A 24031-nucleotide genomic window follows, 5' to 3' on the forward strand; every position below is an offset into this window, starting at 1 on the left:
AAAATAAGTTTGACTTTGTCACTCTCTTGCTTATGACCCTATATTCACAATCTCATACAAAACAATCCCCCCCCCAAAAAAAAAAACAACCTCCTAGATCCTTCCTTTCACTGAGATTTCACTATGTTTTTCTTGGGCTACTTACTCATCTACTTTTGAAGGTATATGAGTATACCATCAAAACTTTGTCAATGATTCTATCTCTAGTTCAAAGAAGGCTGCTAGGGAATCAAATAAGTTGCCAACAGATGGATGATGTCTATAAAGCCTTGATATCCACTCAGTGGAATGTTACGGGAAAGTACTGCTCTTGGACAAGGAAGTTTTCACCCTTATGTGAGGAAAAAATTTTTCCCTAAAGAGACCTCCAAGAGTTTCAGAATATTTTATATCTTAGAACAATAAGAACCCCCCCCTTTTTTCCATTATCCCCTTGTGAACATCCATATGAAGAGCTCTTATTGCAAGGAAACCTCCTTGTCCTCTTAGACCAGCCTGACCAGCACAAGTAAGAAGTTATTTTAGCATTTATATTTCTGTTTGTAATCAGTACAGACATTCCCTGTAAATAATTCAGATCTCCTAAAATAAATCCAATGGAGCTAAGATTGTCAAATGTAGTTGTATACTTTGATCGATATACATTGTACTTATAAGTTGTTTTGTTAAGTAGCAACTTCTTTGTATAACTGCTTAAAAGTAGTAATTTTTTTGTTGTTGGTCATGGGGGCTGAATTCTGGACCTGGGCGCTGTCCCTCAGCTTTTCAGCTCAAGACTAGTGCCCTACCATTTGAACCACAGCACCACTTCCAGCTTTTTCTGCTTATGTGGTGCAGAGGAATCGAACCCAGGGCCTCATGCATGTGAGGCAAGTGCTCTGCCATTGAGCCAACTTCCCAGCCCTGGTAGTAAATTGTTTTTAAAGGTAACCAGGGAAATACCAATTCTCATGCTCATTTGTAAACACAGCTTTTTAGGCATTTTTATTAAGAGATGAAAAAGTCTTAAAGATTACAAAAACCAACACTTGGCATTTACACAGCTTTTTAGAAATTAACTATGTTGTTAAACGATAGATATCAATTTGATTGAGAACCTAATATGTGCTGAACAATATGGTAATTGCTTCTTACATGTTAACTTTTTTAAATCACAGGATTTTAAGACAAATTACTTAGATTTACATCCCAAATCCAAAGTTCACAACTAATTAGCTCTGAGGTTTTAAGCAAGTTACTTAATCTCTCTGGATTTCTATTTGTAGAGATTAATATCTTTTGTTCTGGATTTGGTTTTGTTTTCTTTGATGCAGGTACTGGGACTTGAACTCAGAACCTAGAGCCGAGAGGCTTAGCTTTTACACTCAAATCTGGCACATTTACTCAAGCTATAGTTCTACTTCTGGCTTGCCCCAGCTAACTTTGAACTGCCACTAGATCTCAGCCTCCCAAGTAGGTAGGATTTCAGTCATAAGTCAGTGGCTTACTTCTTTATGTTTAAAAGTAATAGAGTCAACCTTGAAAGATTATGGCATTTTACAGTAGCAAATTAGCTAGCATCAAGTATGATATATGTAATTGTTCAATAAATGCTTCTTTTGGTTTATGTTAATACTAAAAAAAAATCAGGGTTATTTTCCCGAGGTACAGATGAAAAAACAGGCTAAGTAATATCATGTAATTTGCTTAATTGGTAATAATTTAGTAGTAAAGCTGAGAATGAAAACAATCTGACTCCAAAACCTCCCCACATAGAGAATGCCATTGTTATTATTTTAGCTATTGGTGCCATACATAATTAATAGCACTAATGGAAATGATTTTGCATTGAGCATAGCAATTTTGAGTCTTCAAAGTAAATGGTGACACCTGCCACGGAATTACCTCAGGCTTGTAACTGAGTAACCTCAGCCATACTCTGCATCCCATATTTGCCATCTCTTTTGTATTCTTGACAGGTGTTCACCTCTTGTCCATGCTGGGCTTTATGGTTTTTGAGAGAAATAACCAGAAAGGATTATTCTTGGGTGGTACAGAGCTGGGAAGGAAGAGGTCCTAAGATATTGGAGGTTTCAGCACCGAGGAAGATTTTGGCACTAGAAACACACCTATCTTTCCTGAATATACCAGGCCCTCTGATAACACAGAGATTGCTTTTGGGGGGAGAGAGGCCTCTTAGGCCTAAGCAAGTATAGGTTGGAGCAAAGGGCAGCCAGATAAAATTATAGATAACTGAGGAAAAACAGAAGCTCAAATCAAGAGCTAACTATAGCTGGACACTGGTAGTGCATACCTATAATCCTAGCAACTAAGAAGGCTAAAAATGAGGATAGTCTGAAGCTAACCCAGGTAGGAAAGTCAATGAGACTCTTTTATGTCTTATCTTACAGCTCCAAAAGTGGAGCTATGGCTCAAGTGGTAGAGCACTAGGCTTGCACAAAAATCAAGGACAGCATCTAGGACCTGAGTTCAAGCCCCAGGGCCAGCATGCATGCACATGTGTGCGTATTTCTCTCTCTCTCTCTCTCTCTCTCTCTCACACACACACACACAAACACACACACACATTTAAAAGAACTAATTCCAAGAGATCATGAATAGCTGTCTCACTTCTGCTTATACCTTCCTCTGCTGCTCTATTCTCCAATTATTCATCCAAAAGGATAACAGAATAGAATATCTATGACTTTGGGGCAAAAATTATAGAAGGAAGCCAGGTTAACTGAATTATCTTCCTCATAGGCTAGTGGCTAAGCCCAGGACTATGGGTAGAAGCCTAGTCACAGCAAAGATGGAAGCAGACTGGGTCCTGAGCCATGTCAATACAAGGTATTCATTCAGTGGAGGGACTCAAGCAAAATGAAGAACAAATAGATGTCAGGCAGATGTGAGTACAATTTCTGTTTCTATTACTAACTAGGTATGTGAACCTGAGCAAGTTAGTTAACCTAAGTTCTAGTTTCATCATCTGTTCAAGATAATAATATCAGCATACAGCTAATTATGAAAATAAAATCATTACATGAGGTATAGCAAAAGCATTCTGGCTCACAGTGTGCTATGGTCTGAATGCTCACTCCCACTCCTACCAAAATCCTTAACATAATATTTGGAGGTAGAGGCTTTGGAAGGTATTTATGTCCATAGGGTGGAGCCCTAATGAATGGGTTTATTGTTCTTGTAAGAGGATGAAAACATCAGAAGTCTCTTTCTGTCATGTGAGAATAAAATAAGAAATCTGCAAATAAAAATAAATCTGCAGCTGCAAACCAAAGATGGACTTTAACAGAAGAACAGAAGAACACAATCATTCTAGCATCCTAGCCTCAGCCTTTAAGTCTCCAGAGATTATGGGTCTTGTCATAGCAGTCTCAACCAATGGTTCATAACATGACTAATGTGGCCTCTCTTCATTGCAATGTAGAGTATCAGACTCCCTAAATGCCAAGGTCATAATTTCTAAGGTCTACATACCTCTTCTACCCTAAGTCTTTTAGCTTTTTTAAAGAAAAACCTGTAAAGGAAAATTGTTAGGAAACAAATCTTTCAGATTCTTTCTGTGTCTAAATTTCAATGATTTCAACTCATTGTAATCCAGGAATCATGAATGGAAGAAGATTAAAACCTCCCAGTCATTTGTTTCCCTTTTACCCTACGAAATGGCATCTTGGACAAATACTATCGATTGGGTAAAGGTCTTCTGACCTACTTAGATAAAGTTAGAACACTTTTAGATATGCATGAATACATCGCATGAAGAGGAGGAGGCTGATTCAAATGACTGCGATGCATATATTATCTACTTTAATGTCGGGAGATACTGGAAACCTCTATTTTCTTATAAACAAAACAATTGTTTTTTAATGCCCATTCAATAAGCTACTGAAATCAAGTAATATTAGGGCGTGAAGTTAAATAATTTAGAAAAATGTAGCCTGGCACTGGTGGCTTATGCCTACTCAGGAGGCTGAGATCTGGGGATCATGGTTCAAAGCCAGCCTGGGCAAGAAAGTCCGTGGAACTCTTGTCTCCAATAAACCAATAGAAAACCGGAAGTGGCGCTGTTGCTCAAGTGGTAGAGCGTTAGCCTTGAGCTGAAGAGCTCAGGAACAGTACCCAGGCCCAGAGTTCAAGCCCCACGACTGACCAAAAAAAAAAAATTAGAAAAATGTAGTCCAGAATTTAATAAGTTAATCAAAACCAAAGGACTATAGAAAAAAATCTACACTCTATTTTCCGAAATGATAACTGGGATTGCAAAGAAGGAATCTGAATATTCTTAGAGGTTTCCCCATATCTATTTGACAAGTATTTCTTGAAAACCTACAGTTCATCTAGTAGTAATGTTATGTCTCTGCAGGCAGAAAGAAGAATAAAATTCAGATGTTCCTCTTGAGGTCCTTTCTGATTAATAGGGGAATTCCCATCTAGGACTGCTACAATCCTAGCTTTAGCTAGTAACAATAAGAAATGTGTTTCCACGCTTTAGTTAAGTTTTAGGATGCCTCTCAGCCTCTCTAGTCCACTTTTCTTCCTGATGACATGTGAACTTACTCCTTTTGGTAACAACAGCAAGCCCAGATGTGAAAATAAATTTATTTAAGATGTTTGTCAGTGTTATTCTGAGAAATAGAAACTAGTGAGGTATATTACTACCACTAATTTCTAAATTTTTGAAGTATCTACTATGTACCAGCTCTTTGCATACCAGCTGATTATCATCAGAAAAAACAGAGGGCTGCAGACACTCAGATGACATATTCAAAGTGCTGAAGGAAAACAGTGTAAACAACATTCAATGAGGCCAGAACTAGCTTGGTACCAAACCAGACAAACATATGACAAGAAAAGAATATTACATATCAATATCCTTTATGAATGTGGACTCAAAAATCCTCAACAAAGCATAAATAGACAATTCAGCAACATATAAAAGATATACCATTTCTAAGTGGGATTTAGCTAATGAATGGAATCTTGGTTTAATATCAATACCATTTTAATAGAACAATTTACAGAAACCACTTATCTTCCCAATATGTAGTTAAAACAATCATTTTATAGATCTAACATCCTTTCATGATTAAAAATAGTCAACAAAGTGGGAGTTGAAGATAACTTCCTCAAAATTAAAAGCTAACATCACATTTAATGGTGAAAGACTGGGTATGTTATCTTTAAGACAATGGAATCTGTCCTTGCCAGGTACATTTAAGATTTAACTGGACTATTTCTAGTAATCTAGGCAATTGGAGAGAAAAGATATGGAAGAGTGAAATAAAAGGAGATAAAAAATCTGTATTTACAGAAAAAATGATTTCATATATGGAAAATGCAAGAAAATCCCCCAAAAGTTACTGTAATGAAGAAGTGAGTTCGGCAAGGCTGAAGAATGCAAGTTCAAAATAAAAGCTCAATTTGCATTCTAATACAAAAACAAATCAAGAAAACAATTTTATTTACAGTAATCTCAAAAGAATACAATAAGTAAGAGTTCCTTTAACAAAATAACTTCAAGCTTCGAAAATAAACTATGCAACTTGTGTGTAGAAATGGAAGGGAAGAACTTGGGAGAGAGTGTTGGGAAGGGGTGACATTGTTCAAAAAGATTTGTACCCCTTATCTGAATTATGTAACTGTAAAACTTTTATACATAACCTTTATAATAAAAAATACACAAAAAGAAAAACAAGATAAAGCAAAGCATATCTACGTGAAAATGCAATGACATTCTCAAGATGTTTTTGGTTAAATGTTAAATTTTCTAAACAAATCATTTCTCTCTGTTCCTTTGAATCTACATTTAAAAGTTTGTAGCAGCTTTTTTGAAATAAAACAAATGTCAGAAAAATAATTTAACACAATAACTGCAAGCTATGTGTGAAGAAATCTAAATAGCATTGAAAGATAAAAGAATATCTTAAATGGGGAATGATTCTATAGTCATGCATTAAAATATTTAATGTTTTTTTAAATTTATTAACATATATTAATTGTATAAAGGGGTTTTAACACATTATTTCATACATGCACATATTGTACTTCGATCAGATTAACAGCCTCTATGGCTCCCTCTTTCACAGTCATAAGTCTTTCTAAGGAATTAATAACCAGAATGTGCAACAAGCTCACATACACACAATATACTTCAATATTATTCACTGTCATCATCCTCTTTCCCTCTCTCCCCTTATCTTCTCAACAGTCCTACAATTACAATTATATTATCAGGATTTCTCTCTCTCTCTCTCTCTCTCTCTCTATATATATATCTTGCTCTCTTTCTCTCTCTCTCTCCCTCTCCCTCTCTCACTGTCATCTACATATGAGAGAAAACATTCAGCTGTTGTCCATCTGAATCTGGTTTGTTTCACTTAACACAATGATCTCAGTGCCCTCAATGTTGATGTCCAGTCCCATGTATTTCCTGTCACAATTTCATTCTTCTTTGTATATATAATGTATTTTTTATCCATTCAGCTGATTATATGCCTTGGCTATTATGAATAGTACTACCACAAACATGGAGGTGCAAGTGACTCTATTGTATTCTGACTTTCATTTCTTCAGATAAATGCTCAAAAGTAGTATTGGATCATATGGTAGTTCTAGTATGACATATTTTTAGGAACCACTATACCAATTTCCAGAGTGGCTGCACTAATTTCCATTCATACCAACAGTGTACAGGGTTCCTTTTACCCCCATATCTTTAATTTAAAAGTCTAACAGCTGAGATGAACTCTCAGTGTCATTTTTATCTGCATTTTCTTTATGGCAAGAATTGGATATATCTTTACGTGTCTACTAGCCATTTGTACTTCTTTTAAGAACTGTATGTAGAGTTCATCTTTGTATTAATTGGGTCATTGGTTCTTCTGGAACTTAATTTTTCAAGCTTGTTGTACATTCCTTGGAAAGACTTATGAATGTGTCAGTAGTCTAAAGTGGATCTAGAGATTCAATGCTATCAAAATCTCAGCTAATTTATTTGTAAAAATTGGCAACATAATCCTAAAATTCTTGTTTGGGACAGATCATAGTATACAATCTTAAAAAGCAGTCAAGTATCCAATTTATATCCTACAAAATTGAAAAGAGTGAAATAGGGGTGGCAAACGGGAGGGAGGGTTGAAAATTTTGAAAGGGGTTTTAATGATCAAGATGTATTAGTAAGCTGCTTTGTTAAATGGCAACTCCTCAGTACAATTACTTAAAGATAATAATAAAAAGTTGGAAAAATAATGGTAAATTTAGAAAGCTCACATTTCTTTGTTTCACAATTTATTAAAGAAGTACAATGAAGAAAAATAGATATATAAGTCAGTGAATTATAATTAAAAGCCTAGAAATAAAATTCTAAATTTATGGTAAATTGATTTTTGACAAGGTTGTCAAGACAATAAAATGAAAGAATCATGATTTCACAAAACAGTTCAGGGACATGTATAAGATGAAAGCTTTCCTCACACTACACACATCAAATGAACTCAAAATGGATCATAAACCTCAATGTAAGAGCCAATAGTACAAAACTCTCAGAGGAAAACATAGAAGTAAATTGTGATCTTGGGTTAGGCACTGGCTTCTTCAATGTGTTGGGCATGCCATGGACTCAATGTACAGCCCCTGAATCACATTTTAATATTCTAATTCCCAGTATGATACTTTTAGGAGGTTTTGACTCTTGGGAAGCTGTTATAGCATGAGAGTAGAGTCCCTTGAATTAGATTCCCATCCTTACAAAAAGAATAAAGATATATAAGTTAATGGAATGTGCCTTTTTCAATTTATAATGATTCCTGAATGTTACATTTACAAGATAACCAATATAATTCATCATTAAGGCAATACATAGTAAAACCACAATGATATCTTATAATATACACACAAAAATGACAAAACTAGGTATAATAAAAATATTGATAATTCCAAGTTTTTGGGAATAATCTACAATTATCCTACACTGTTGATAATGAATGGATCAAGAAAATATGTATACACAATGCGATGCTACTATTCCATCAGAAAGAATGATATTGTACCATTCATAAACAAATGGAAAGACTTGGAAAAAGTTATATTGTGAAGTAAGCTAGCCCCAAAGAAACATAGATTGCATAGTTTCCCTCATTTGTCATAACTAGAATGTGCCTATAAATCTACAAGAAAATACACTGGATGGTAAAAGACAAAATAATACACTTGGACATGATAAATGATACAGGAGTCTAGACATTCACACAGTGAGACCAAAGAAGAATATTCTTAGTAGATGATTACAAAGGCTCAATAGCTATGTGCATATGATCATATAATGTTTATTGAAATGAACTCCAAGAAATGGAAACAAGAGGTTTGGGGGCTTTTTTGGGTTGTTTTTTCTTCTTTTGCTTCTATTTTTGTTTTCTGTACCTTTTTCTTTTTTTGTTTTTTTATTGTAAAAATACTGTACAGAGGGGTTATCATTACATGAGCAAGGTAATGAGTACATTTCTTATGGAGCATTGTTGCCTCCTCCTTTGTTTTTCCCCTACCATCTCTTCCTTCTAACCTTCACAAGTGTCCCTCCACCTCCTGCCAAAGTTGTAAAGTTCATTTTCAACATAGTGTCTTGTATATCTCATTGAGTTTATCTGTTTTGGGGAAGATAAGGGGGACGCACAGAAATGGAACAAAGTGTGAAAAATGCAGCAGTGATACTCACTAGACACTGTGTTGAAAATTACCTATACAACTTGGGAAGGTGGGAGGGAAAAACTGGGAGAAAGCAAGAGAAAGGATAACACCATTCTAAAAGAAATGTACTCATCACCTGACTTATGTAACTGTAATCCTTCTGTATATCACCTTTACAACAACAATAAAAAATGCAAAATGGCAAAACTAAAACTAAGTTGAGCATAAATTTACTATATGAATAAATTATTCCATTTTCAGACTTCTATCCCCCCAAATGCCTAATTTTATGTACACTCCAAGATAGGTACATGAATGATTGTAGTAGCACGTAAGACATTACCAAAATCAAAGTAGACACAAACAGGAGATAGATAAGCAAAATATGATATAGACTCGCAGTGGAGGCTATTCATTTACTATTCAAAATAAAATGAAATAGCAATATATAAAATGTATCAACACAGATGAACTTCAAAATATAATGCCAAGTTACAGAGGTAAGATGCAAAAGATGAGTACATATTATATAGTTCCATTGATAGGAAATAAGCAGAAGTAGAAATTTTATGGTGTCAAACGGATTATCAAGTGATGCTGCAGTGAAAGAAATGTTCTAGAAACCTGGATTGTGGCTAGTTCCATAACTCTAATTTTGCTAAAAATCTGATTAATGTACTTTTCCAATGGGTAAATTTTATGATACGTAAACTATACCTAAATGAAGCTAATAAAATAGTAACATCAAAAATGTCTTTCCCATTCTGTCTTTCTCTTGAGTGTCAGATCATGGTTTTAATGCATGTTTAGTGACTTTGTTTGGTGGAGTCAGAAGGGGCTCAGAGAAGTAACAAAATCAAATACCAGTTGGGAAGACATGACAAGTACTAGTGTCAGCTCTGACAATGGTGATTCATCAATTAATCACTAAACATTCAAAATCTTGTTTCCCACTCACTGTCTCAGATCTTCATGCTGGCATATTTAGCATTTTCACTTGTAATCATCATCCTTTCAAATTGGAATAAGGATTAATTAATTATAATGGTGCCTTTAAACACAACCTATATCAAATATCCTGGTAACCAAGAATTTTCCTATATTCAAGAAAAACTAAAAAGTCTTTCGTGTCTGCTTTGGGACCCAAAAGAAAGGGTTTAAATCAACCCCAATTTATTTCATCTGGCTTAGATACATTATGTGGATGTATTAAATTGACTTCTTTAAGAGTCTGCTTTGGATAAGAAGAATTTCTTTATAAAAAAAAATCTAATTGGGCCTAAGTGTGCCATCAGAAGGAAAGGATATGGTATCAGAAGGTAGTGGTTTAAAAATTGGCCCTGATAAAACCAATAATGTGCACTTATCTTAGGGCTTGAACTCAGAGCCTGGGTGATATCCTTGAACTTGTTGCTCAAGGGGTAGCTTCCATAGCTCCACTTCCATTCTTTCTTTTAAAGGAGGGTGCTTACTTGTAGATAAGAATCTCACAGATTTTTCCTGCCCAGACTGACTTCAAACATGATCCTCATATCTTATGCTTCTGAGTAGCTAGGATTATAGACATGAACCAGTGTCACTGGCCTGTGAATTTATCATTTTAGTATTACATGATTTACACTCTGGGACAATTCTTCCTACTCAAAAAAACTGAATGTGATAAGTATCATAGTCTCTATAATGTTTGAACAAAGAATATAGTCAATATGACAATCAAGTCTTTCTATGAGTTTGACTCCAGTCTTTCTACCTAACCACATCTCCCAGTACTCCTCAAAATAAAATACTTATATCAATAAATCCAGACTTCTCATCAACCTCTACTGTGCAACAACCCTGGTCATTCTTGTCTTCTGGACTGCCTCATCCCCAACTCTATCTTTAGTATTCCTACTAAACTTTCAAGACAGCTTGCAGCTCATCTTCTCCATGATGTTTATGCTGAACTTTAACTCTTTAAACAATTCATAATGTCTTTAATTATATACTTTTAACATACTATAACTACTTGCACATATCTTCCTCTGGTTTAAAAGATATTTAGTTTTAGAAATACATTAGGGCTTACATTAACTTGTTATATAGCCCTACAGTGCCTCTTGAAAAGTGTTAACTAAAAGTTTAAAACTTTAAAACTAAAAGTTTTACTGAGAAACTCTGTAAGAAGTCATTTTAAGAGAATATAGAAGTCAAATTTTCTCATTTTATACGTGAAAGGTCCCCAAAATGGGGACATGAAATTCAAGGTCATACAAGTAGTTTCATGTTAGAGGGAAAAATAATTTCGTTTTCCTGTGGCACAGATTTCAGCTACCTGTCAATATCAAGTCTCATCCATATATACAGGACTACCAATTGTCAGGTGAGAGGTGGTCACTCAGAAGTAAAGTTGTCATTTCTTAATATTCATTTACTTAAATGTAGATAGGAGTTCTATTAAATGAGAGTGTCGTATAACTACTTCCTTCTCTTCTTCTCCACTTCCTTCATCCGGATGCCTAGAACATGGATTTAATAATAGAATTCTACATTGGATCACAAGACAGAGGATCACTTCCCAAAGACAACAGAGAAGAAAAATGAATAAATCTGATGCCTAGAGGCCTTCCAGGAACAGAGCCACAGTATTTCCTCTGCCTTGTTTACACTCCAACTTTTATAGAGAAAAGAAAGGAGTTTCTGTTTTGTTATTTTAATGGTTAGTTTGATTGTCTATTATAGGAAACTTAACTTATTTTATCATTACTCTTATTGGCTTTCTGCTGCTCTCCACCCTTTACAATATCACCAGACATACCATTCTTTTATTAATTAGACCAGTCAATGTACACTTACATTCTGTCTGACATAATTCTAGGAGGCGATTTGGATAAAAACCAGAATGAAATATTCAGATCATATTCTTATACATCATGAGTGTTTAATAAACTTTTCATTCTCTTAAATCATAACAATTCAGCTATCTATCAAAAATTCATCTCAGAATTTCTTTAGCAGTCCATCTTAATCTGATAGTCTCTGGTAACATATTGTTGGTTGGTCTAAGAACATCTAGTATGTTCTATTTTGCCCCATTTTCATCTACTATCCTTCTCCACTCTTTGCTTTGCTCTGAGAGGATGTAGTGTATAGGCTATACTACTGGGTTCTCTTGTCACCTGACTTTTGGCTGGGTTAGCCTTCATGGGAGATCAGTGAAAGTTAAGAAAAGGACTATGTGTATTGTGTACCTAACATTTTGGTCAATGACAGACCACATATGTCACCTAGGGCTGTGAAAGCCATTTTAGTTTCTATAAAAAATACTTCAGATATTCACACAATAAGAAAAGGTGGCATTTCTTAGAATATATCCTTATGGTTAAGCAATACATGGTTATATTTTTCTGTGAGGCCATTCAGATTACCTATATTTTAAACTAAAAATAACAGTTCTATCCCAGTGGCCCACCAAATAATTCTATGCTTGAGCTCTGGTAACTGTTCCTTCCTTCATATCCTGTAACCTGTTATTGGCTGTAGGAAACTCCATTATATATTGTGCATACTGCCTGTACCTTGTAAACAGCCTATTTATTAAACCTTCCTCTTTGAATTATCCAAATCTGAGCCTATTGTTTCCTGCTAGTATGTTGACTGATGCACCTAGAGTCCATACTTTAAGTTCAAAGTATAGATACCAGATATAAATGGCATGTACCAGAAGAACTGATAGGGAGGTAAGAGTAAAGCAAATATATTTTGTGAGATCTTAGTATATAGCTTACCTCAAAATATAAAAATATCATGACCAACTTTGGCTCTAGGAATATGAGGAATAGATATGCTTTCTTTCTTTCTCTTTCTCTTTACTTTTGACTGTTTCCTAGGTTTATCTAGAAGTAGGATGCATTTCTATGTGGAATTCACAGTTACCAAGCAAAGCTCATTTTTATACCACACATACCAGAAGCCCATTGGATAGTCATTTCTGATATTTCTACTAGTACATTTACGTAAGACTTTCAGTATTCCTACTTAGGGGTACAAAAATACATACTACTTAGAGACTAAAATGTAAAATCAAATGATCACCTGCTTATTCTTTATTATCAACCAAAGTATTATTGACAAAAAAGAACATTTTTTTAATTAAATGAGAAAGTTTTCATAAATACGATATAATAACTTCTTATTCTGGTTTGGTCAGGAAGAAGAAAGAGGAAGACAAGATATTTTAGGGAAAATAATGCTCCAGTCCTAAATCCCATAACTCATGAATATTTTGCTTTATATAACAAAGATACTTTCTAAGTATGATAAAGTTAGAAATCTTGAGATGAGAGATTATCCTAGATTATTTTGGTAAACAGTGCAATAAATCACATGGTAAGACAACATATTTTAAATCATTAAATTATTACTTAGATAATTATTCTTGATTTCTATTATTACTTAAAAGAGTTAAAGTATTAAAAGTTCCAATACATTAATCTTCAAAGTACTAATATATATTATTTGCACTGTATAAAAAAAACTAATTGATAAATCTCTATCTCTATCTCAAGGTTGCCTGTTTCTAAATGGGCACCCAAACCAAGGTGCTAGGCTTACCACGCTCTGGCCCAGCTGCTCCCGAAAGAAATAGTCCAGGTTTCTCTTTTGGAGGCTGTCAAGGTAATGCTGGAAGCGAGTGTACGTATACGGGTAGCAGTAAGCAAATTGGTAAATATCTTCTTCTCGGTCAAAACAGAATGCAAAGGACATCACATAGTTCTTCCGATGGTCTGGACAGCGGTAGTAGTACACATTTTTAGGTGGCAGCCTTTGCCTGAAAAATAAATATGAGTTTAAGAGATAGCAGTTCAGACCTTAAAGCTAACAAAAGGTACAAATGCCTAGAAGAAAAACTTCTAACAGCAAGAACCTCTCATGAGTGTGAGCCTAGAAAGCCTAGCAAGATCCTGCCTAAAAGTAAGCAGGAGGGAAGAACGGCAAGCTGGCAGATTAGAAGCACTTTCCATTTTCACTCTGTGAATGAGCACAGTCTTGTATCATAAAAGAGACTAGATTTAAAGAGAGAAAGAGAAGAAGGAAGCTGGAAATCATGAAAGAGGTGATGGGGAGGCAGAAAACCGCAGAAAAACTATGTCCTCAGCAGAAAAGCATCAAGGAGTCCAGAGCTGGTCTCTGGCTCCTCCAACTGAGGGACAGAAATCAAAAACTGTAATACAAGGTAAAATTGACAGGTCCTACTTATGGACCCCAAACTCTAGCTGTTGAAAAAGTCCACACAAGGTATAAACCTTAATCCCTGTAGCTTGTTACAGGGATTGTCTTTGTTAAATGGCAACTCCTTTGCACAACAACTTAAAGATAATAGAAAAGCATGTTGTGGTTTATCTATGGCAATAGCTTTTGCAGCTAAGCTTCCTCCCCCTTCCAGAAGACTTCCACATTTCAATCTTGAGGATTGAAATTCATTACTTGGCAGCTGAGATGGCATCCCTCCATTCTAGCAACAAGAAAAGATACTACAACCCAGGCATTACCCAATCTCAAGTAATTTGCAAGAAATCACCAATGGAAAGGGTACAGAAGTTTGAAATCTATATCCAAAATTGGCCCAGATACATGAATCCCAGTGGAAAAAAATCACTAAATTTATGAATAAAGAAGGCAGCACAGTTTTCTTCAAAAGCCAATAATTCTACAATAGAGGTTTTAAGTCATAGTGAAGCTAAAGTTCCAACAACACACTCAACACACACACACACACACACACACACACACACACACAAAACCCCAAAGAACTGTCAATGAAATAAAGGAGGCAATGTTTAAATACCTAAATAAACTCAAAAAGCATGCAAACAGGGTTATTCTGATTGAGACCCAAAATATGCATCTCTGAAATACTATAGTGAAACCATTTGGTGCAATTAATATATACAATTTTAAAACTGAATGACAAAGAAAATAAAACAGTCTTGGATGGAAGGATTAGCCAGTAGTGTGTTGGGGGAAGGTGTGGGGCAGACTAATAAAGAGGGCAAATGAGGATGAACAGTTCAAACTAGTTTATTAGCAAGTATGAAAATAGAACAATTAATCCTGTTGAATATATTTTAAGAAGAGGGTGTGGAATATAGAGAGTGGTGGCAGGAGATGATTGTGATTTACATGTATAGAAATGTCACACATTTTCAAGGGGAGAGCCCCCATTGTACAATTCATGTATGCTAATCAATTTTTTAAAAAGAGCCCTGAGTCATGAGCGTAGGAGAATGATACATCACATAGCCAATACCAGACCTGAATTTGGCAACATTTTGTTCAAACTCTAGCCCCTGTTCTTTATCAATTGTTTGGAAAATGTGAAGTTAAGCAAAATTGAACTCATTTTACAGATGTATTTATCTTTATTTGAAATACATATATGCCCAGGCAATACACAAGCTCTGGATGTACAATAATGAATATGACAGACAAAGTCTTGGTCTTCATGGAATGTATATCTTCTAATGGGGAATACTCAATAAAATATTAACAACAAGTCTGTATACTTTCAGACTCTAAAATTTTCTTGAGAGAAAACAATGTGATGATAGAGAAACATTGACACATGAGGCCCACTTTTCCAAGAAAAGTCAGGGTTTTCTTTTTTCTTCTTTTTTTTTGTATTACAAGACTAAGCATTTTAAAAATAAACTACTTAACACCTTGAGAATATCAAAGAAGGGAAAGGAATACTCAACATTACTCTACATTAGTACTATTATTTTTCCACAGAACATTCCATTTCCACAGAAATACTTTAGGAAATACTGATAGAAATATGCTGGACAGGCAAGTTTGTTACCCAGGAATGCTCATTCTCTAGCAAGGGAACACCAATATATTCACAAGGAAAGGAAAACTTCCAGGCAGAGGTCCCACAACTTGTTGACACTTATCCATTCTGCAGACTCTTCAAGCTTTTCCAGGCAGAATGGCTCTTATCTTTCTCCGTCCTACTCCCAAGCCAGCATTCTAATCTAGTTATGCTACAGACCCTTCAGCTATTCATCATTCTAATTAGATCGCAATCCTAACAGTCCTATATTGAAATTCTTGTCCTACCAATGATAAAATGACACAAATAATGGTTTTCAAGGTGTATGGGAAGTGAGAAGGAAAGTCATTCTCCCTTGTTTCTTCTAAATGTGGAGTATTAGAGAATGAGCAGTTCCTGGGAGGCTAACAGAGGAAGTAATGACTTCCAAGACAGGTGGTTATTGAGTTGGTTTTTATATTCAGCAAATATTTAAGTATTATGTACTAAGCATAGTTTGGTTAAGATAAAGCATAGTTTGGTAAAGGACATTGTAGACAAAAAGGCTAAGATTAACCATGAAAAATGGAAAGGTTTGGAGAAGAAATGAGGTAGTGAAAAACCAAGATTAGTAAAGAAGTAACAGGATGAACTATGAAAAAGAGATAGAATATACATTGCTCTTCATTTGCAATGTGCTTGGAGATACGAAAATGCAGTTGGCAGAATAACCTATTCTTACTAGTTCAGATTTGTATTTAGGAAAAACACCTACCTGGTGTATCTGGTTTGTGGTAGTCACTAAGGGCCTAACTCAAAGATCTGAATATGAGTCTCTAGTAGCCCTAGTCAGCATTCATTACTACACAGGTGATTCCTAAAGCTATAAGGTCCCTGAGGTTATGATGCTATTTTCAACTCTTCACTTACCAGTATATCTGCACAGGGCCCATGTTTTAAATCCAGTCACTCTCGTTTTCTCTCTCATAGCCAAGTTTAGCAGTTTGACTCTGTGAGACTGTATCTTCACTGAATTTGATTATCTTCTATCAGGAGAATCATCTACTGCCTGGAGCTGTCCCAGCTGCTCTCCAGAGTGGGTCAGAATGCCTAACCTGATTAGCAGAGGGAGTGGAGGTAATAGGCCCTGGGTAATCATTCAGGGAAGTTGAGATGCTGCTCGGGTTTAGATTTTCCAGACCCATCTAAGTATACAAACATACCAATTTGAGAAGAGTTTAGTATGACAAACTCATCAGGACTTTTAAATAAAGCAAAGAATAAAGGCAAAGGAGGCTGAGATTAGGGAGGAGATATGTCTTTTCCCTTTGGAATGCATTTTTAATTTTCTCTTATTTTTTCACATATTTTCATTTTGTTATTTTTTTCAAATTCCTTATTGTGATTAAGTGATTACCTAATTTCCCAAATTTCACAGTATTGTGGGATAGTGATGCTCAGTTAAAGTCACAAACACATTCTAACTTTCATCAGGCAAATTCTCTATTGTCGTCCTAACATTTATGAGTTCTATGAGCTTTGCAATAAAGTTCTTTCTTCCACATTTGGTGATATGTACATTTCTTTTGTTTTGCATAGCATCAGCTATTCCCTCTTTCCCACTCATTCCCTCCCTCCCATCACTGCCATTGAGTTGCTTAGTTCATTTTGATCAATGTCCAGTGCAGCTGGTGGGTCCCACTGTTGTATGTTTTTCCCTGATTCGCTCTAGTTCTGTGTCCTCCTCCTGTTTTCCCTCCAGTGTGATCATATATACCATGTATATGATCAGCAGCATGGGGTTATTTAGTAGTGATTCGACCAGATGAGTGGAAGTCCTTTGTTTCTTAAGCCTTGTTAATTTTGTCGTATTACCTTACATTTTGGATTTAACATCCACTTATCAGGGATACCATGTGTCTTTGTCTCTTTGCTCTTGGCTTACCTCAGTCAACATGATTTCTTCTAGCTCCATCCATTTCCCTGAAAATGCCATTATTTTGTCCTTTCTAATGGCTGCATAATATTCTATTGTGTAAAAATACCACAATTTTTGGATTCATTCATCTGTGGTGGAATATCTGGGTTGTTTCCATATCCTGGCTATTGTGAACCATACTGCAATAAACATGGAGGTGCATGTGCCCTTGTATACTGGTTCCTGTTGTTCAGGATAGATGCCTAGAAGTGGTATGACTGGGTCATAAGGGAGGTCAATATTTAGCTTTCTGAGGACCCTCCAGACAGCTTTCCAAAGTGGTTGTATAAGTGTACATTCCCACCAGCAGTGTAATAGGGTTCCTCTTTCTCCACATCCCCTCCAGCATTTGCCGTTGGCTGACTTTAGGATGTGGGCCATTCTGACTAGGGTAAGGTGGTATCTCAGGGTTGTCTTTATTTGCATTTTCTTTACAACCAGGGATGGTAAACATTTCCTCATGTGTTTCTTTGCCATTTTGATCTCTTCTTCTGAGAAGTCTCTCTTTAGTTCCCTTGCTCATTTAGTAATTGGTTTGTTAGGTTTGGGAGGGATTAGTTTCTTGAGTTCCCTGTATATACTGGATATTAACCCCTTGTCTGATATATTGCTGGTAAATATTTTTTCCCAGTTAGTTGGTTGTCTTTCTAGCTTGGTTGCTATAGCTTTAGTTGTGCAGAAACTCAAGTCTCTCTCCAATTTGTTGTGACCCTGGGACTCTGTTCAGGAAGTTCCTGCCTGTGCCTATAAGTTCAAGTGTCTCACCTACTCTGTCCTGCAGTAGTTTCAGAGATTCAGGTTTAATGTTAAGGTCTTTAATCCATTTTGAGTTGATGTTTGGTGCATGGTGATAGGCTGGGGTCCACTTTAAGTTTTCTGCATGTGGCCTCCCAGTGTTGCCAGCACCAGTAGTTGAACAGGCTGTGTTTCTTCCACTGTATGTCTTTGGCTCCTTTGTCAAATATCAGCTGACTGTAGGCTGTGGTTTTACTTCTGGGTCTTCTAATCTACTCCATTGGTCTTCGGGTCTGTTTTTGTGCCAGTACCATGCTGTCTTTGTTATTATGGCTCCATAGTAGAACCCTTAGCCAGGGCAATAAGGCAAGAAAAAGACATTAAAGGGATCCACCTAGGGAAGGAAGAAGTTAAACTATCCATTTTGCAGATGACATGATACTATACCTTCATGATCCTCCAAACTCCATCTCCAAACTCTTAGAAATTATAAACCACTTCAGCAAAGTAGCAGGATACAAAATCAACCCACAAAAATCAGTTGCTTTCCTGTACACCGACAATGTACAAGCAGAGTGGGAAATAAAGGAAGCAACCCCATTCACAACAACCGCCCCCCAAATAAAATATTTAGGAATTAACCTCACCAAAGATATAAAAGAACTATTTAACAAAAACTATAAAAACTTAAAAAAAGAAACTACAGAAGACACCAGGAAATGGAAAGACCTTCCATGTTCTTGGATAGGCAGCCTTAATATAGTGAAAATGGCAATCCTGTCAAAATTAATATACAAATTCAATGCAATTCCTATCAAAATCCCAATGACATACATTTCTGAAATTCAGAAAACAGTCCAAAAATTCATATGGAACAACAAAAGACCTAGACTAGTCAAAACAATTCTAGGCAAAAAAGACAACATGGGAGGGATCTCCGTGCTGGACTTCAAACTCTACTACAGAGTCATTGTGTTATTTTATGCACATTATGATTTAATCTTCACAATAACTTTATGAGCCTGGGATTATAGCACCCCTTCTACACAGAAAAGAAAATCAAAGCTCAGAGAGGTAAAAACCTTTCAAGGCTGCTAGGTTAGTGAGCAGCAAGGCCTGTTTTAGATGGAGGCCAGTGTGGTTCCTGTCTGTGCTCAGAGCATGATCCTTGTCACTGTCCTTTTGTTTTTGCCACTCAACTTACTCTCATTATCTTCTACTTCAGAAAGATCTGGTTGCAGAGTGCTCTCACCAGAAGTACACTGCTGCTGAAAAACCCCTTTGGACAACTCTGTCCTAACATTTCAGTTTGATTCTCAAGGCTCTCTATGATCTCCTTGAGAGGGAGGTGTCAGCACCCATCTCTCCCTCTTGAATCCTGAGCTTTATTCACAGTGATCTAACTCAAAATTCCCAATCACAAGTGTATACAGCACCTTCATTGTGTGTATTTGATCTTCCTTCCACTTGAACTGACTCTTGTTTTGTATTTAGAGAACTCCTATTCATAGATGTGTATATGATTGATTGTTAATAAAGGTTTAAGTATGTTTTAAATGAACTAATTAATGAATAAAAGAATGTATACATAAATGTCTGTCTTTAACATATTTCCTCTCTCCTGCCTTCCCTAGCTATTCAGGTTATATAATCTTTCTCTACTTAGACAAAAGTGTTTTATCACCTGGTTTGCTTCCTAATAACAAGCAACAGATACTTAGGAGAAAAAGAACAGAAGGATTGTGCTTTGACTTCTGTGTTATATTCCTGTCATCCTAAGCTATGTAGGAAGCTGAGATTGGGAGGATCGTGGTGCCAGGCCAGCTTAGGCAGAAAAAGTCTGTGTGATTTCATCTCAACAGCAGGAAGCCAGATCCAGTGGCATGCCCTGTCATCTCAAATAACTACAGGACACTTAAAATAGGTGAATCATCATGCCTCTGCAGAATGTAAGATCCAAACTCAAAAATAGCAAAACCAAACTAAACCAAAACAAACAAGCAAAAAAAACAGGGCTAGAGGCATGGTTTTGTGATCGAGTGCCTGTCTAGCAAGCTTAAGAACATAGGCTTCTTGAAGATGAGAACCATGCCATCTATTTCTTCTTTTCCCCACTAGGGCTGCATAGAGAGGTCTTGTTTAATAGTACTTGTTGATTAAAGAAGTAAAATAAAGAATGAAAATGGAAAGATAAAATATGAAAAAATAAAAGAAAAATGAGGATCATAAGAAGGCAGATTTTAGTTTAGTATGAACTAGAGACTCTTCAACACAGATAGTGGGAGAGGGTTGCCCTACAGGGCAATACAACATGAAAGCTTTAAGAGATTCCCAAAGAAAGAGCCTGTCCTTGATGTCAGGTTATGTGAGATGGCTTCTGATACTTAGCACAGACACTCTGGGATAATACAAAGAAGTGATGTAACAATATTAACAATTACTAAGGTACTATTATATATACATGTATATATAGAACCATTTTGTCAGGTCATTCCAAGCACTTTATACTGTATTAACTCTCTTATAAACAATACTCTAAGATTATTCCTGTCATTGAACAACATGATGAACATTATGATAAAGAACATTTCTGAAAATAAACATGAACTCCATACCTCAGAAGACCTCTGGAAGGAATTAGTCCAATACTTGATCCTGTAACAGACCTAGGAAGCTTACAAACCCTGGTGTATGTTCTCTCAAGGCTGAACATAATGGCCTATCTCCTGGATGAAGTCACTGTTCAGGGTCTATTCTCTAGCTTTCTTTAGAATGCTGAAATATAGGACCCCTCATTTCCTCTCTAATTGATCAGAAAATATACTTGGGAATAGGAGTTTTCTCTAGATTTAGTATTTTACCAATTTCCAACTATATTTCCTCAAATTAGCAGAAAGGGAAATAAAAAAGAATTGGTCTTCTCCAGGTACACAAGCAAAAACATCACAAAGTCACTCAGCTAACTCCCAAAGGAAGTAATGTATACTAAGGAAGTAATGTATACTAAGTGTCCAGTTTATGCCAACGGTGTGTTATTTGTTGTGCAATACTGACTAGCAAATACATAATCTTCCCAATATATCAGGCAGGGCTGTACCACCTGAAACTCATGTAGCAATTGCAGTTACACAGTCATTTAATACTCCATTTAATTTATTCAGGGACAGGCAGCATATTGGCATCCATTTTCCCAGGCATATTTAAAATTGAAATCATAATTCATTCCTCTTCCCTTTGCAGGAGAAGCAGAATCTCTCATCTGTCATATAAGCCAACACATGGCCTTTAGTCTATGTTCAGTTGGAACCATCAAGACATTCTCCCTGGCTTGAGCCAGTTGGCCCCTTCCTTTTCCTCTCCAGTGTCTGGCACAGCTAGATGTCTGGCATGGATGCCCATATTATTAATCTACCCTCCCTAGGCAAACAGGGCCCAATCCTAATTCCAATCCTATCTTCCCCCAAATAACTATAATAATGCTCCTGTCACTACCATATCTGTTCTTATCTCTCTCCACACTTTGTCACAGCTAATCTCATGGTGAGTCACAGGGAGGGGGAGAAAAAGTGAGTGAAGGAGTACTCAGATATGGGCAACACATTTTTATACCCTAGGGTCTAATCAGATTACCATCTTATCAGGGGCCAATGGGCACTAGAGGTGGGAGGAGAGAGACAGTGCTATATATTGCCTGCCAAGTTTTAGATAACAAAAGGATACTGCTCGCTTCTTGAATTAACCTTTTGTTCTTTATACTGTATTGTTTATTTTTCAGTTTATTTTATACGTAGGGATTTTTTTTTATTTTGCCAGTGCCTTCTGGAGAAGGACACCCACACACTGTGGCAGCAGCTGCTACTGTTAATTCCAAGCCATTAAAAAAAATTAAAATTAAAGCCAATTACTTTGCCTGGTTTAGAGTAGGAGAATAGCTGAGACTGATTATTCCCTCTGGTATGATGGTAGACAGCAACAACATTCCTTCCTACAGTTGGCTAGTGGCAAAATGCCAAAGCAGTCAGAAAGTACAAGGACAGTCACCCTGTGCAAGGGTGCATACTCTATCTACTCCAAGCCAGATTCCTCAGAGGTAGCAAGAAGTTGCCACAGGACTAGATGCTCAGATTTAGATTCAAGTCCAAGTTTTTGTTGAATGCTTGCCCTGTATGCACTTCTATGTGATATGTGTTTACTAAAAGTCCTGTAATACATCACAGGGTTGTTGATAGTCTCTTAGGTAAAAAAGACTGTGTTTTCAGAATGGTCCTTTGCTGGCAACGGGTTCATGTATATGAGGCAGTGGTATGCCAGAGCTGCAATGAATTAGGCTTGCACTGAAATTTTGTATTCACATTATTTTGTTATTGTGTCACAAATAGAACAAGAATAAGGACTTAGGTTTCAAAGTTACTAGATTGGATCGTCATGTAGTCATCCTGTATGAAACCTAGTATAAGAAGGTATCCAATAAACATTTTGAATGAATAAATGAGTAAGTATGTCAGGCAGAGCTGGTTTTGGGTGCCTTTTAGGAATGTAGTTAATTGTACAATAGAAAGAAGGTTGGTGTGGGCTCTAAGCTACTTCCATTAATCATTGGTCACACAGCACTGGACCTGGGTTTCTCCTTTTATAAACTGAAAATAATATCACAGATTTATTGTAAAAGTTCAATAGTGGATACATAGTAGGGGCTTAGTTCATGGAGACTATGATGTATGTTCCATGTGATGAAAAACTGGCGTCATGTGTCTTGATACAGAACAATGAATTCCAAGTTCATATTACACGCACAGGTTGTGAAATGGGCAGTGTGGGTCAAGGTAGATAAACAAGGACAAGGGAAGGGGGCATCTTAAACACATGTTTATGAAAGAAAATCAGTAATAACTCTATTTTCTCTCCCCAGTCCTTCCCAATTGCAATATAGCCAAATACACTCCTTTCATTTAGGTGGTCCTCTCTAACAAAAGTAAGTTGTGTTCAAAGATAGGAGTTAACTTCTTTTCTTACAAATGATAGTAAGAAAACTATGCACAGATATTACCCCGGCTGGTAGTTTGTACTAATTTTACCAGTCAATTGTGTTATAGCCCATGTGTCTGCCTTTAAGACATATTGAGCACTCAGATCACTAGTTTCTGGTATCTATAGTAAATACAGAAAACTAAAGATTAGATACATGTGAGGAATTCTGAGCATAGACAATAGACAAAAGTCTGAGGGCTCTTGACAAACTTTCCTTACTGTAAATCTGAATATATATATTATATATATATATACATACACACATATATGTTGTATGTTCTATATATTATATATAATGTATTATATATTCTGTTATATATTCTATATTCATATTGTTTTCTATCTTCTTTATTTTTTGTTCTGATTCTAAGACTTGAACTCAGGGCCTGGGCACTGGCCTATGCTTCTTTGCTCAAGGGTAGTACTCTACCACTTGGGCCACAGCTCAACTTCCAGTTTTTTTTTTTAGTAGTTTGTTGGATATAAAAGATCAGGGACTTTTCTGCCTGGGCTGGCTTCAAACCATGATCCTCAGATCTTAGCCTCCTAAGTAGCTAGGATACAGGCATGAGACACTGGAACCCAGCTCTCTTTTACATCTTCAAAAGAGAAATTATACATGTTAAAATATACACAAAATTAAACTATGCAATTTTTGTATGAAGCTCACATTAAACCACAAAAGACACATATATGAACATACACACAAACCCAGAGGTGTCAGTAAGACAAATGTGCCTTTTCTCCCTACCATTTGTCATCAGTGGGATTTCAGATAATTTAAGCCTTTCATGTTGGTTTTGTTGTTATTAATATGA

At 36.1% G+C, this 24031-nt stretch overlaps 1 protein-coding gene across 1 annotated transcript in view; it reads right to left on the reverse strand.

The window, feature by feature from the left end:
• The window catches only part of Agbl4 (ATP/GTP binding protein-like 4), a 977755-nt gene that overhangs the window by 437055 nt on the left and 516669 nt on the right, over positions 1–24031 (reverse strand). Inside the window, exon 4 of the mRNA XM_013016801.1 lies at positions 13273–13489. Coding sequence (XP_012872255.1) covers positions 13273–13489 — 217 coding nt within the window. The remainder of the gene's footprint in view (positions 1–13272; positions 13490–24031) is intronic.

Source organism: Dipodomys ordii, unplaced genomic scaffold (genome assembly GCF_000151885.1).
Source record: "Dipodomys ordii isolate 6190 unplaced genomic scaffold, Dord_2.0 Scaffold33, whole genome shotgun sequence".
Taxonomy (NCBI): Eukaryota; Metazoa; Chordata; class Mammalia; order Rodentia; family Heteromyidae; genus Dipodomys; species Dipodomys ordii.